The following is a 15,631-nucleotide window of genomic DNA, read 5'->3' as shown; positions in this document are numbered from 1 at the left end:
GGGTTATTCCTCCCTAGGTGCAGGACTCTGCACTTGCCCTTGTTGAACCTCACGAGGTTCCTCTCCTCCCAGCTCTCAGCCTGTCCAGGTCTCTCTGAGTGGCAGAACAGCCCTCAGGTGTATCAGCCACTCCTCCCAGCTTGGTATCATCAGCAAACTTGCGGAGGAGGCACTCTGTCCCCTCATCCAGGCCATTGATGAAAAAGTAGAACAGGATGGGTGGGGCCCAGTACTTGGGCCCTGGGGAGCTCCACTAGCCACAGGCCTCCAACTGGACTCCATGCCACTGATGACGACCCTCTGAGTTCTGCCTTCTAGCCAGTTCTCAATCCACCTCACTGTCCRCTTGCCTAACGCACGCTTCCTGACCTTGCCTAGGAGGATGTTATGGGAGACAGTGTCAAAAGCCTTGCTGAAGTCAAGGTACACAACGTCCACTGCTCTCCCCTCATCTACCCAGCCAGTCATGCCATCATAGAAGGCTACCAGATTGGTCAAGCAGGATTTCCGCTTGGTGAATCCATGCTGGCTACTCCTGATCACCTTCTTTTCCTCCATATGTCTGGAGATGACATCCAGAACAAGCTGTTCCATCACCTTTCCAGGGATGGAGGTGAGGCTGACTGGCYTATAGTTGCCTGGGTCGTCCTCCTTGCCTTTCTTGAAGACAGGAGTGGCATTGACTTTCTTCCAGTCCTCAGGCACCTCTCCAGTTCTCCAAGACCTTTCAAAGATGACGGAGAGCGGCCTGGCAACAACATCCGTCAGCTCCCTCAGTACCCGTGGGTGCATCCCATCAGGACCTACGGATTTGTGGAGGTCAGGTTTGCCCAGGAGGTCTCTAACCCAATCCTCCTCAACCAAAGGGAAGTCTTCCCTTCTCTGGACTTTCTCTCTCATCTCCAGGCTCTGGGATTCTTGAGGGCTGCCCTTAGCAGTGAAGACTGAAGCAAAGAAGGCATTYGGTAATTCTGCTTTCTCTGTATCCTCTGTCACCTGGGCCACCGCCCCATTTAGTAGCAGGCCCACATTTTCCCTAGTCCTCCTSYTGCTGCTGATGTATTTGAAGAAGCCCTTCCTGTTGTCCTTGACATCCCTTGCGAGACTCAACTCCAAATGGGCCTTAGCCTTCCTCGCAGCATCTCTATATACTCTGACAGCATTCCTATAATCCTCCCAAATAGCCTGTCCCCTCTTCCACATTCTGTGTATTTTCTTCTTCTGTCTGAATTTGGCCAGCAGCTCCTTGCTCACCCATGCAGGTCTGCTGCCCCTTTTTAGTGCCCTTCTTACTCATAGGGATGCACTGCTCTTGACCTTGGAGGAAGTGATGTTTGAGTATTAGCCAGCTCTCCTGGACTCCCCTTCCTTCTAGGGCCTTAACCCATGAGATTCCTCCAAGTAGRTCTCTGAAGAGCCCGAAGTCCGCTCTCCTGAAGTCCAAGGTTGCAATCCTGCTTGTTGCCTTACTTCTTTCCTGCCGGATCCTGAACTCCACCATCCCGTGGTCACTGCAGCCAAGGCTGCCCCCAACCTTCACATCACTAACCAGTCCCTCTCTGTTGGTAAGGACAAGGTCCAGCAGGACACCCTTCCTTGTAGGCTCCTCYGCCTATATATATCTGTATATTCTATATAGATATAGAAGATGCTCTGATACAATCTTGAGTGTGTGATTGGGCCCTTAAATAGATAAATGACACTATTTTTGATGCTGACTTCACCCTACCCCCATTCTCTGATGTTTCATTTTTTCCTGGATCCCCGTTCTCAGGTGCTTTTGTATATATTTATGTATCATCATGAAAGATATGTACAGAACCATTTTGAGTTTACATCTCTCATTCTTAACCTAGAGATAATTTGGAGATGAATTTAACTTTAGTCAAATACCTTGAAATAAGTTTTGTCTGTTTTGCCAAGGAGAGGAGAGCTTGACCCTACTGAGACCAGTTTCACTGAGACTTACAAGTTTCCTTGGGACCAGGGATTGTGTCCAAGTTCTTCTCTGGATAGTTTGTAATGTCCTTTGATAACACTAAAGTGTTTGTTGTTGTTTTAAATTTTAAATTTGTTGCTTGATCTAGAATGAAAGAGAATCATCTTTACTATCGTGGAAGAAATTGGCTTAGAAATTAAGTATGAATGTTTCAAAAAGAAACACTGTGCACAATAAATGCTGAAGTGAAGAGGCTTGGAGTGTTTGTATGTCACAGGTAGTATTTAACTGTAGTTGGCCTCCTGACACAGCTGGCAGGTTTGAGATTGAGATAGATGCCTGATTTCTCAGTTACATAGGTGACTTCTTTAGCCTGGCGAATCTACCTGTAGAGAAGGGATCTGTAAAACCTGTAAGTTTTACATTGCTTGGGGAGCAGAAGGTAAGCTGTGACTGTGTGTTGGTGTGGGTATTCCTCAATGCCTGCATGAAAGTAGTTGTCATGTCCTTAACTTTTTGCATGTTGTGAGTCAAACAAACAAACAAACAAACAAACAAACAAAAAGCTACTCTTATTTTCAGAATGAGAAAACGCTGTTTGTTGTTTCTTTCAGGTTATCAGTGGTGAGATTTGTTTTATAAGTAGCAATGACTCTCTTCAATAATCCCATGCAACAGGACAAGAGGCAATGGGCAGAAACTGAACCACAGGAAGTTCTGCCTGATCGTGAGGGGGAATTTCTTCCCTGTGAGAGTGACGGAGCACTGGCACAGGTTGCCCAGAGAGGTTGTGGAGTCTCCTTCTCTGGAGATCTTCAAAGCCTGCCTGGATGCAACCCTGTCTAACATGCTCTAGGTGACCCTGCTGAGCAGGGAGGTTGGACTAGATGATCTCCAGAGGYCCCTTCCAACCTCAACCATTCTGTGATTCTCTGAAGAGAATTTCTTCCCTCTTCCAGTGGGTTATGAGTACTTCCTAGAAATCTGGTTCCTTTAAGATATTTCAGGCTAGATGTTAAAATGGCTAGCTGCCTTTGCTGAATCTTGTCCTTGGTGTGTCAGAACATAAGTGGTCATTTGGGACAAATGGCATGTTGACCTCAACACACTGGAGAAATGTTTTTCCAGCTGAAAGCAACTGTTACCCACTTGAAACTGGGAGACCTTTGACTATTCAGTGAATCTTATGTGATGGTAGGAGCTGCTGAGTTTCTGCTGGGAAGGCAGGACCCCTTTTCTCAAATGAACTATGAAATTCTGTTTTCTCAAAAGAAAAATCTGTTGGGGAAGAAGGCAGTAGTTTCTGGCATTTGAAGAGTCAACTTCTTCCCCCCCCCCCCCTTTTTTTTTAATCCCTGATCCTGTTGTTGAAGCARTTGATCGAGGCTGGATAATATTCTCAAGTGTCGTATATCTCCTGTGTGTTTCTTGGTACACATTATACGTTTTAAAAATATGGCTTGTGTAGTTCTTTGGCTGAGCAGCCATGAACTTATTTGAGCAATGAAGTCTCCCAGCAAGAAAAGCAGATGGACAAACACCTTCATTGTAAAGTATTTCTCCTCATGCAATTTAACTTTTATGACTACCATCAGAGAAGGTCCTTTGCTAATACATCTCTTTCTGAGTAATAAAGAGAAGCAATACAGACAAAGCCAGACTTTTTGATTAAGTATATCAACTGCTAATTAGAGATGAACTGCCTCTTTGTGAAAGGGAAGGATTAGGGAATCATTTGTCATTTGGGATAATTGTACCTGAGAAAGCTGCTGCTGGCATTGTATGAATAACATAAAATAACTGTCAGGAGTCTTCTAACACTTGGAAGATGCTGGAAGAGAAATCTCACATATTGATAGATAAGCTTTGAATTGATTTCTAACCCTGATTTTTGGTTATATTGAGAAGGAGCACTCATATATTACTCCATTTAACATGGGGAAAACAAGCGAAAAAACAAAAAGAAAGATCTTATTTTCTCTTATTCCTAGAGGTGCTTTGACTGCTGCCTGCATGGCTGCGTTGCCCCCCACCGCTGTCCGTACCTGTGTTTGAAATATAACAGTGGAAAACCCCAATTTTCTTGTAAGAAGATACTTTGACTTCTTTGGTGTCTTTAGTCCTATGCTTGGTGTCTGATTAACAGAAAGCAATTCTCATCCTGAAGTTCTGGAGGTCTTTTTCTCATCCCCCCTCTCCCAACTGCACTCCCAATGGTTTATTATGCTTCCTTTGCTAAGTTCACTGTTCACTGTGTTAGACTGAGTGGTGACTTCTTCAGAAAAGTGTGATACAATTTTTCATCTTCTGAAGGAGGATTTTGTGTAATTGGCATCTCCCTAAATGCCAGCAGTAACACTAGTTTCAAAATCCTATTGGTGTGTTATTTTGCCCCAAAACAGATGATCTGTTCAAAGGCCTCCTCTTTGGGTGTTTTGTGCGAGACCAGAATGGAAGTTTGGATCAGGTGTACAAGGTAGTGCAGATACACTGATAACTGCAGGTGGAGAATGACCCAAATGTGAGGCTATGCAAGTGAGATGTCATAGGCTGCATGCTGAATGGAGAAACAGCATTTCACTCGCTGCCTCTGGACCAGTGTTTGCCATGCAATACTGCCCACTCCAGATGCATTCTCTTGTTTCTTTAGCACTAAAACACTGCATTAGAATGTAATGTGATCGGTAAGAAATACTCTGTRTAGAACTATGTTTCACTGAAATGCGCTTGCAAAATTCCAGAAACGATCAGCTAGCCATTGCTGGATTGCTTTTACTGTCTAGGAAGTCTAAAGGTTACTCTGTAAGTAAGAAGCCAATGAATAGGCCATTAAGCCACCCTTTTTGATGTAGATTCCTTAACTTGCTTGTCYTAAGCTGCTTGCACGTTCTTTTTGCCAAGGGTGATTTTTCTCTCCATTTTTATTAAATTGTTACTTCTGTATGTGTCAGAATCAGAACGATGGAAAAACCTTCTATTTATTTGCTAGTAGTGAATCATGACTGTATGTGTAAAGTAAAACATAGGTGTTTTTCCTCCTCTATTTCTATTGCATTTCATAAAAATTTCTTGAGTATTTTTTCATTCATTTGTAGGTCTTGTTTATCATGAGCCTTTTTTCCCTTGCTCCATAAACCATGTTTATAGTTTTATTTGTTCTGTATGAAAAGGTTACATTACTTTTGCCTTGTAGCAACTGTTATCCTTCTAAATGGGCAGTAATATGTGTAGCAAAAAATGAAATAACCTCTTACGGAAATAGCTGTCTTAAAAAAAATCATTGGATAAAAGCCATGTTTTCTAATGCTATAAGGAATGTCGTTATCTAGCTCTGTTTTCAGCAAGTTTATGGGAGTATTGAATGAAATTGTCTTTTCAGTCTTGGTGCATGTTTCAGATTGACTGCTTTCTTGGCTTTTTAAACGCATCTAGTTACTGTGTTTGCTGAGAGATGCTAACTAACTCTGCATGTCTGTGGAAAAAGCAATGCTCTCTTCAGCAGTGTTGAATCTCTGAATTGCTTTTATGCTGACATGGAACCACACCCTAAGTCTGCACTGACAAGGTGTACAGGTAAACTTTGTTATCTTGCATTCACCATGGGCTGAGTACATAGACAGGAAAAGTTCCCAAGACTCAGTGGTAACTTGCTAAGCTGCTGTAGTCTGCATCTTAAAATGCTCTTGGCAAAGCTCCTTATTTTACTGCAGCATAAAGTTGAGACACTCCCTAGCTTTGCCAACCTCAATTTACAGTTGTTTATAACTTTTCCCATGATGTTTACCCTTTGGACAGATGATGGTGTTAGCTCAGAATTGAATTTTCTGTGGCTCCATAATATTTGGAACATAATAATTAACACTTGAACTTCAAAGGATGGTACAGCTATTAACCTCAGAGGGGGCTTGTGGGATATAAAGTGTTTATTCCTGTTTTTGTAGAAGAAGAAACTACAGTACAGAGAAACTAATATGTACAGGGTCTCATAGTGAGTTGGAAACACATGGGACTGGAACTCGAGAATTGGGATTGTAGTAAAACCATTCTCTTTCTGTTCAGTATTCAAAAATGTGTTCATTATGTGCCTTGATGGATTTTAATGGATTTTTGTTTGACTGTATATCTGAAGGTGTACCAGCAAAACTCTCTTTAGCAGAAACTAGGTGGAAAAATGGCTGAGCCGCTTCAGAGGGCAGTGATTTCATACCCTGAGCCAATAGAATTGTATTTCTCCAGCACAGAATAGATGATTTACAACTTTTGAGTCCATGCTTTCCAAGGAAATACCAGTGTACCCTTTTTCTGGCAGTGGGGATTCTTGACAGACTACTTGGCCTATWCTTTTTCCTGTGGGTTGTTAGGAGCTGTTACTGAGACTTCTGTGCAAAGGCATGTTAACTTTTTTGCAAATGAAAAATAGTTGCTGGGACTAAGATATTTGTGAACATTCAGGTATGCCACACATATAGTATAGATAGTCAGACCTCAGGATAGCAGATAAGATTTAATTATTCAGGTTCCTTGAGGTCTTCGGACAAAGTCTCTGTAAAAATGCAAATTGTTTGCTTGGTAGAGCAATGGCCAGTTGTGCTGATCTTTGATTCTGGTCGCTACTATGCGGTTATGGCTGATATAATACTGCTAGTTTGAATAAGTCTTTGTGAGAATTATCTAGTCCTCTGTCAGTAGTAACTTAATGAAGTTTTATGCCTGCAAGTGTAAGATTGGATATGTGCAAACTTAAGTTGCTTTACAGAACCTCAATCCTGTCATAATATTAAGACCACTAGAGTAGGGTAACTGTCATTTGTGTTGCAACAGCTTCCTCTGGAAGATAAACTTTACTTTCAGCTTAGTCAGCTGTTTTGTGTTAATGATATTATCAGCAATAAAGTTTAATTAATATTCTGTTTGAGGATTGCTTTCCCCCTGCTGCCAGTGGCCGTGTGAACATGTGTCATAGCTTTTCTGAAACTTTATCCCCCTGYCCCCTGATTCAGGGAAAGTAACTGTTAGAAGTCTGCTACAGACATAATGGAAGAAGCAGTGGACAGTAGCTTTTCACTGTAGCATGCGGACAGATATGATGTAATTTGAGTTACGTGTGTGTTCTGGTATTTCCTTTCTTTTCATAAGTGTTAGTTTTCCTTGTGCCTACTTACCTTTCAATTAAATCAAGCTCTATCTGAATGAGGGCACACAAAACATTCTCTGAAATAAACCTTTCCTATTTCTGTTTTGTTGGTTGCCTATTCCCACCATCTGCAACTCTGTTTCAGTTGGTAAACTTGATGTGCATTACAGGCTCTTCCCAGGCCACAGCATCAAGTCGGAGAGTACGTTCCTTGCTTTTCCCAAACCAGACCCATCGCCACTGCAGCGTGAAGCTATGCTCTCTTCCTCTCAGACTGGAAGATAAATCAAGAACTGAACTAGGATACTTAGTATTGTTAGTGTTGCAAGTGGTTCTGCTAAGGTGCCAAAATCAAGGAGAACACATAAAAAGAATTTCCATTTATCTTCAGATATCACCACAGTTTGTTTCAGCTCCTTAAGTATTTGTGTTTTCTATGGAAGCTGAATTACAGGCATGGGGTTTTACTGAATGATCTTTGTACCAGATTTGAACCTCTTGTAGTGAGTATCGTTACATCATTCTTCCTGTGAAGCATRGCTAATGCTAAATGCTTGCGTGAGGTGTTGTAATTGTTTTGAATATTGGCAAGATTATTAAGCAACGTGGCAACATTTCCCATGTTGCATATACTCCATCCAGAATAATGAAGTTCTCTTTCCCCCACTTTCTCCCCTGCCTTCTCTCTCCTTTTTGCCATACTCTGAAACTTAGCCAGATAACTCACTAAATTACTGCAACTAACAAAATCTGTCACTTTTCTGATAAATCTGTTTAGTCTRTTAAGAGTGCTGAGATAGCTATACTCAAGCAGCTTGTAAATGTTGCCTATAGTCAAAGTATTTTTAATGCATTGTTTTCAAAAAGTGCCTACTGTTTTGTTCCTTGGAGAAGCACTGAAAGCTCAACCATTTCTACAGTTCATCAGATTTTTCCCCACAAAAATAGTGATTCCAAACAGTTGCCTGTAAGTAGACTGAGCATATACATGCAGATGCATGCACATGCGCATACACAAAATTGGGGGAAGAGAATCCCACAATAGAGCATTGTTCTAGCCTGATTAGCAGACAGACAAATGGGAAAGGAATAGCATGGCATTTTCTGGCATGGATTAGCAAAGGCAACCACTCCAGTCTACATTTGTTTAGGTTGGGTGAATAAATTGGAGCATTTGTTACTGTATTATAGATGTCTTGTCACTTGTCAAATGTGAAGTGGGCCAAGGGAAGACAAAAAAGGCTCTTGTCAAGCTGGTGAGATGGCTTGCTTCGTTGCTGTCAGCTCTGATTGGAGTTAATTTTGCAAATAGAATACAGCTGCTGTTTTCAGCACTGAAGCATGAATTTTTAATAATGAGAGTACAAAACAACAAAATCACAGCAAACACTGTACCTAACGTGAGTATTAAAAGAAATGGATTACTAGGTATGGGAGGAAAGTGTCACAYGTACAAACAAAAAAAAGTCTCTTAAACTGTTTCTATAGGATTTCTTGATTGCAAAGAGAGAATATAGTCTTCAGAGAGTAAGAATTAACTTTCTTGAACTGTATTATGTTGTTTTCTGTTCTGTTTGTTTTTTAGATTCAGATATTGTTAGCATTGGTTCTGCATGTTAACCTGAACAGTTCATGGGCTTATATGGCTATTAAACCTACTCAAACATTCTGTGGAAGGTCTGCAGTAAGCTTTGGGGGAGTTTAAAAAAAACAACAAAAAAACAAACTAGAGAAAAATAAACATTTCAAAATTTAAACCAGTTGAGAAAATAAAACAACAGTTTTTGGCCTTTTAAAATACTTTCTAAATGGAGATTTTAGAAGCACCTAATTTCTAGTTGGCATAGAAGACTATGTAAACTTCTGCAGGAGTGTTTGGTTGCTGCAGTTGTGATGCTGTAGCACTTAGAATAATTTGCATTCCCTAAAAGGAAAAAAAAAWTTAAAAAAAGGCTCTTGTTCATTGAGATGTGTTATATGTGACCATGTTTTAATAGATAGTAATTCTACTGGGAACCTCCTGATCATATGATTAAGAAAGTGAYTGCTATGAGTGGGGTTTTTGAAGATTAGTTGAATTAAATAAAGGCTGTAGAACATTTTAGTACTAGGTAAATAGCAAGCTATATTAGACAGACTATATTTAATATTATACTAGACATGTCACAGCATAACTCTTCTGTAACATTCTACCAACATTAATAATCAAAATGGTTTCATGGTAGAGATAAAACTAAATGAGCCAGAGAAGCGTGTTTGTCCAGGTTYGCAGAGCGAAGCGATGACAGTGCTCAGATAGGTTCTCATTTTTTAGTGCTGTACTCAGTCTGGTGCCATCTTCAACTCTTTTTTCTTTTTCCTTGCAGAAATAATAAAGTAAAATGATAATATAGGCAAATATATGCATGTAACTGTGATTTCTGGCTGCATTGTGATACAAGCCAATATTTTTGCACCTGTCACAAAACTGGCCACAATAATGATCTTTTTACAAACCTTCAAATAGTGGGGCAGACTTAATGAGACATGCTGTGATAACTTTTTTTCTGTTCACATGTCTTTTAATGTCTAAAGATTTAGATATATGGGCTGTCAAGAAACTGGTTGTTGTTAGAAGTAGATGGATCTCTGAAGYAGAAATTGCCCAGCAGCCACAACTTTAAGTCAACCAAGTAGTTTGTTCCCCTGATTATTTCTTTTCCACATGGGTTTCAGTTAAAGGTATGATAGAAATTGTAATCATTTTCCAAGAAGCATTCAGTTCAACTACCGATAAACTGTCAAAATTTTCAACTGGAATGAAATATTTTTGTTTTTTTTTTYCCCARTATTTTCTATTTCTACAATAGGATGTGCCTGCAGAGCAAGCCTCAGCTGCTGAATAGGACAGAAGCAGGGTTATGTTTTCCTYTGCAAGAAGGTWGTAGGTATTGCGGAATTGCTTCTCAAGGGATAATGACTCCCRTGTTACTACTCTCTCTGGTTAAAATATCATTTTCTGCACAAGTGCATGTGTGTTCATATGCACAGAGGTACAGATGACAAAGCTAGATGAGATAAAATTGAGTCTGATTATTGCCGCTCTGAGAAATTGAAGGCTACATTGGTGGTATTTGTGGATTTTTAGGGGGATATTAACARTGTCTTTCAGCCTGTTGTCCAGCCAGCATCTATAGACGTAATTTAGGCCTTAGGCTTTCACCTCTCAGTTCCTCCTTCTACTGCATTCAAGCCCGACCTTGTTCACAGTGAGCCAATCCATTGTGTGAAGAGGCAAAACATATGCATTTGATTCTTATCTGTCTGTTCCTGTGCAATGATACTTATAATGCTGTCGTCTTTGAAACACATATAATATTGGTAATTGCTGCATTATCAGTTTGCAAGCGTGTATTTGGCGCTCCTCTGCTTCAAGTTACATTTACTTCAATGTTAAGGTTGTGATTGCAGATGTGTTAATATACTGGAAATCAAAACATTTAGCTGAATATGAAACGGAGCACTGTGGGTAACTGAACAGCTGCAGGGCTACTCACTTTTTGAGACAATTGAACAAAAAATAAATCTCTCTACTCTTCTGACAGAACATTTTGGTGACCAAACACATCCTCCTTTCCATATTGATTTTTGAGGCCTGAATCTTTGCATAACTTGGACTAAACATAACATTTTACTTTGAGTCCCAGAAACGAGTGATTCTGTACAGAAGTGTAGAAGCAAAACATTTAATTTAATTGCATTAGGCATTTCTTTCTGCTGTAGCTATGCTGTTGTAGCTTGCTCTCTGACTTCTGCAGTTACAGATCAGGGTCCCGGTCTGCACATGTTATCTCTAATGTTGGCTTTTTTCTTCTGGCTGTTAAGGTAAAATTTTAATTTTCATTAGAATATAAAATGCTTTCTGTGTGCTTTTGATTTCTTGATGTATTAAAAAATAGCACCTTTTGGAAATTTCTACCGTAAAGAAACGATATGATGGTGGGGTACCTGTACTATTTCAGGTAATACGTAGGATTTGGGTAACTTGGGTTCCTTTTCATTTCTGCTGTTGTCAAGTTAACATGGTCTGAACAAACCACTTGCACATGCAAGTGGTTTTCTTCCTTTGCTTTGTCATGTCTGCTGGTACTGTGAGTAATTTGGAGATGGTGCTGTCAGGAAAAAAAAAAGTTTGTTTAGCATTGTGGGACCTGAAACCAACCAAGTACTTCTAACACAACTGCAATACAAAAAAGTTAATGAAACAAATCAGATCTAAAAACCTTTCTATTTGAACAGGCTCCACAAAGTCCTTTCTTTAACACAGCATTGTATGTCAATTTTGAATGTGATGCTTTTGCTATGTTGAAGATCGTTTCTTTCTGTTTATGTTCATTTTCTACATACTGTTGGAAAGGAACATAGCTGTTCGTTTCACCTGTTTTCTAACCCAACTTTGGAGATGTCAGCATAGCCCAGACGTACTGTTTATGGGGAAATTTTTGATGTAGAGAGGAAACAGAATCACAAGGTAGGGACTTCTTTTGTTCCCAGATAGCTTTTTAAAATACTTTACTAGGTTCAGCCTTTTGCCTGTTTAAAAATACTTGTCTTGCATTTGATGTACTCCAAAATAGCTGATAGTGTTACCTTTCTTTTATGCCGCTTGCCATTAGGTGTAGTTAATCCTTTAAAGATGATATCTCTGGCTATGCATTTAGCTAAGAAGCACAGTAAAAAAAGGAGGTATAAACTTTATATTAGATTTTTATCCATCAGTCTTTTTTAACAAAACAGTTGATTGATTCATTTTCCCTGTTCAAAAGGAATACGCACCATTTCTAAACATGATGTAAAATATCAAATAACATCCAGGCATTCTGTTGTTTTTATTTAGTTGAAAGTGTTTCTTTCCAGGAGATTCATAAAGCTTTTAAAAATGAATACTTTTGCTGGAAGTGCCTTCTAATGACTGTTGACCAGTTACTCCCTTAACAGAAAGGAAACTGAAAAAACGAAACACTCCTGTGTTTCCCTAAGGGGACRGTGGGAAAAGGAAGCTTAGAGGTTGCCTGGTCACCTGGGACTGTTCCCTCTCAACTTGAGCAACAAGTTACTGGTTTTGATATGTCTGAAGAAGTGATAAGAATTTTCAAGCATAAGAAACTCTTCCTGGAAAAAACATTTTTATTTTGCAGTCTTTGAAGTTAGAAAATCTGTTTTAAGGGAATTTGATGCACTCTTGCATAGGCATAGGACATGTGGCCTCTCCCTCTCCCATTTCCTCCCCCTTCTYCCCCCCCCGCGTGGTTTTTGTGCTCTCAGTTGTTGCTTTCCTTCTGCCTGAGCCTTCCCTCAAAGTTTGCTGGTGCAACTGATGCTCTGGAAATCAAATGTCGTCAGCTAGTGTTGACTGTGGAAGCAGCGTTCTTGCTGGAGGCTCTACCCCTGCCAGCACACATGTTTATGGAGCTCTGCAGTGAACTGGTCTGGCTGCAAACTAAAACTAGTGCTGATGGTTTTATTTCTGCTGAGTTTTGTTCACATCGGCTCTTTGGTGTGATTTGCAACACATAGCCATGCTACCTGTTGTACTTGCACTTGAGAAGGGTGATGCAGAAGTGAGTGTAAGCAGCCAGTGGCAAGGAGAAGGGCAACATCACTTCATTCAGGAGCTGTGGTGACTTGAGATAACTCAAAGTATCCATCAAACTGTGTCTTCTGTGTTGTGTAGAAATCTTGCTTGGGTGATGTAAGATGCTGCTTTTCCAGGTCCTTCCCTTCTTTTTAGCCTGTATTTCTAACCTGGGCACTATTTCTTCTCAGAGCTTCGGAAATAGTATTGGGAGACTAAGCTCTAATATCCAAACCCAAAAGCAAATAGCAGTACCATCTACCCCTCAGAGTGAATGTGAATTGGGCTTTGATGCACAATATGTTAAACTTCAGAGTCTCCAGAACTCCTTATATGTGCCTAGGTAAAACTTTTCATAGAAGGATGTTCTCATGAGGATTTCAACTTCTGTTTTTCTCAGTGGACTCAAAAGATGTTCCCGTGTTGGCCGTTTTCGTTCAGTCCAGGTTATTAGTGGGAACTGAAAGCTGCCACCTCCTGCTGCTGCTTGGTTGCCTGGATGAAATGAAGCAAGTGATATTGTTCTCGGTCTCAGTTTTGAACCATTACTAAACCATAAAAATTACCTTGTCAATTTTCAAACTCCACAGCACTGATTTAATGATGGATTAAATACATGATTTAATGATGGATTAAGACAGATATCCTTTCCCTTAGTTCTGTTTTTGAATGGCAGTATGCATGGGTGAGTGGGGGGGGGAAATGTGTTAAGCAACTGGATTATTTTTGTCTTCTAACCAATAAAAGAAGTTGCCAGTAAGACAACACCGAAGACTCCATTAGTCCTTAAAATGTGCTCTGGGGTTATTTGTTTGTTTTTCTTTTCTTTTCTTTTCCCACCCCTTTCACCAGCAATGAAACTCTGCAATTGGAAGGAGGAGGAGGGGAAAGACAAGAAATATCTTCTTGCCTCAGAGTTACTTCTGCATCAGTTTTAGGCAGATGAGATGTACTTGCAACTAGCTTTCTCATTAGATTGTCTGGAACAAATCATTGATGTAATTTATTTATGAAATACTCTTGTAGTTACTCCTGTGATTTCTTACAGAGTGCTTTTGTGTGAAAACCATGTCTAATGTGCTCATACAGCTAGTGAGGAGGTTGGCTGAGCTGGGGAATTTTATACAACATATTAAATGTCTGGTAACAACCCACCAAATTACTTTCTTTGGTTGATGCTAATAAAGAGAATGGCATTGTTTTGCCTTCAGCCTGGTGTAATCTAACATTTTGTATTTTTTTTTTCCCTGTTATATCTTTCTTGACAATGGATAAAGTACTCACAACGGATAAACCCACTATATATAACAGATTTTAAAAAATGTGATTCTTGCTTACTTGGAGAGATGGTGAGAGGAAGGACAGGATTTGATGCTAGCAGCTTTTTTCAAGGATGACTATGAATATTGGTTTGGAAACTTGATTAGACTTGGATCAGCACAACATTTCCTACTAGCACTGTTTCACCTGTGGAGGCAACAGCTACAGCTGTGCAGCTTTTTTTTTTATTATTTTATTTTTTTATTTATTTATTTTTAACTGGAGAATGAGTAGTTTGTGGTACAAGTTGAAAGTTGGAGCTTACTGTCTGCAGGCTGCACCTCTGCATTAGTCAAAGCCCATTTGAGCTGGTTGTTGGTGTGCTCCCTGAGAACCCGTGTGCTCCCTGAGAACCCATCTGCATGTCAAATTTAACCTGAGTAAAGGAAGGTTGCTGATTTAAAGTGAATCGGTTGTCCCCAGTTAACTACCTAGGTGCATGCTATGTTCTGTAATAGGTAAGCAGTCTGGGATAAAGATGCTGTCATTGTGAAATAAATGTGTCAATGAAGGTAGCTTGTTGAGAGGAACTGATTAGGAATGACTCCCTGCTATAAAGGACAAGCCTTTATTTCAAGGAAAGCTGGATGTCCATGTTTTGAGATAAATCTCCTATTAAACTGAGAGTGGTAATTCACAGCTCGCTGTGCTGTACTAAAGTGTTCACATCAATAGTAAAAACTTTGTTACTGACATGGAATTAAAAAAAAAAAAAGAGAGAGTGAGAGATACTACGTGTGTTTGTTTTGCTTTTTTTGTTTTGTTTTGTTTTTTTCCTCCCCCAGGTGCTGAAGAAGTCTTGCTACTTGCTAGAAGGACTGACTTGAGAAGGATCTCCCTGGATATGCCAGATTTCACTGACATTATTCTGCAGATAGACAATATCAGACATGCGATTGCCATAGACTATGATCCTGTGGAGGGCTACATCTACTGGACTGATGATGATGTCCGGGCAATTCGTCGGGCCTACCTTGATGGCTCTGGAGCTCAGACTTTGGTAACCACAGAAATCAACCATCCAGATGGTATTGCCGTGGACTGGGTGGCACGGAATCTGTACTGGACTGACACAGGAACAGACCGCATTGAAGTGACCCGCTTGAATGGAACATCAAGAAAGATCCTTATCTCGGAAAACCTAGATGAGCCTCGAGCAATAGTGCTCAATCCTGTAATGGGGTAAGTGGGGGTCTTTTTATTTTTTCTATTTTTATTTTTAATGACAGAGCTGTGGCAGGTCTTAGGGTCCTGGTTTTGGTCTCCAGAAACTTATAAAAATCTGCAAACTATTAGATGGTGTGTACATTAGTTGTCAAGTGTTCCTTTTATTCTGCCAGAACCCCTTTAGCACTATATATATAGATGGTGACTGCTAAGTGTAATGTTCATCGTCATCACTGTGCATTGCACAGTAAAGCACCTGTTTGCTTTAATTTCAACATCTTTTTTTTTTTTTTTTTTTTTTTTTTTTTTTTTTTTTTTTTTTTTTTTCCCTGCATCTCTAATACTATCAACATAACTATCAAAGAACTGGGCTCCTGCACATTTTTACTAGTTTGATTTTGTTTAAACCTCAGATCTTAGATTGACATCACTGGTTATGGTTAGAATAGGTTGTTTG

At 39.9% G+C, this 15,631-nt stretch overlaps 1 protein-coding gene across 2 annotated transcripts in view; it reads left to right on the top strand.

The window, feature by feature from the left end:
• Nucleotides 1-15,631, top strand: part of LRP5 (LDL receptor related protein 5) — a 168,685-nt gene that overhangs the window by 71,248 nt on the left and 81,806 nt on the right. For both annotated transcript variants that reach the window (XM_085298442.1, XM_085298441.1), the window contains exon 6: nt 14,793-15,189. In XM_085298442.1, coding sequence (XP_085154568.1) covers nt 14,793-15,189 — 397 coding nt within the window. The remainder of the gene's footprint in view (nt 1-14,792; nt 15,190-15,631) is intronic.

The sequence above is a fragment of the Rhea americana genome, unplaced genomic scaffold, assembly GCF_003343005.1.
Source record: "Rhea americana isolate MKP2758 unplaced genomic scaffold, rheAme1 scaffold_139, whole genome shotgun sequence".
In the NCBI taxonomy this organism is placed as follows: domain Eukaryota; kingdom Metazoa; phylum Chordata; class Aves; order Rheiformes; family Rheidae; genus Rhea; species Rhea americana.
Note: the sequence above shows the minus strand (reverse complement) of the source record. Positions and strands in the feature narration are given on the sequence as shown.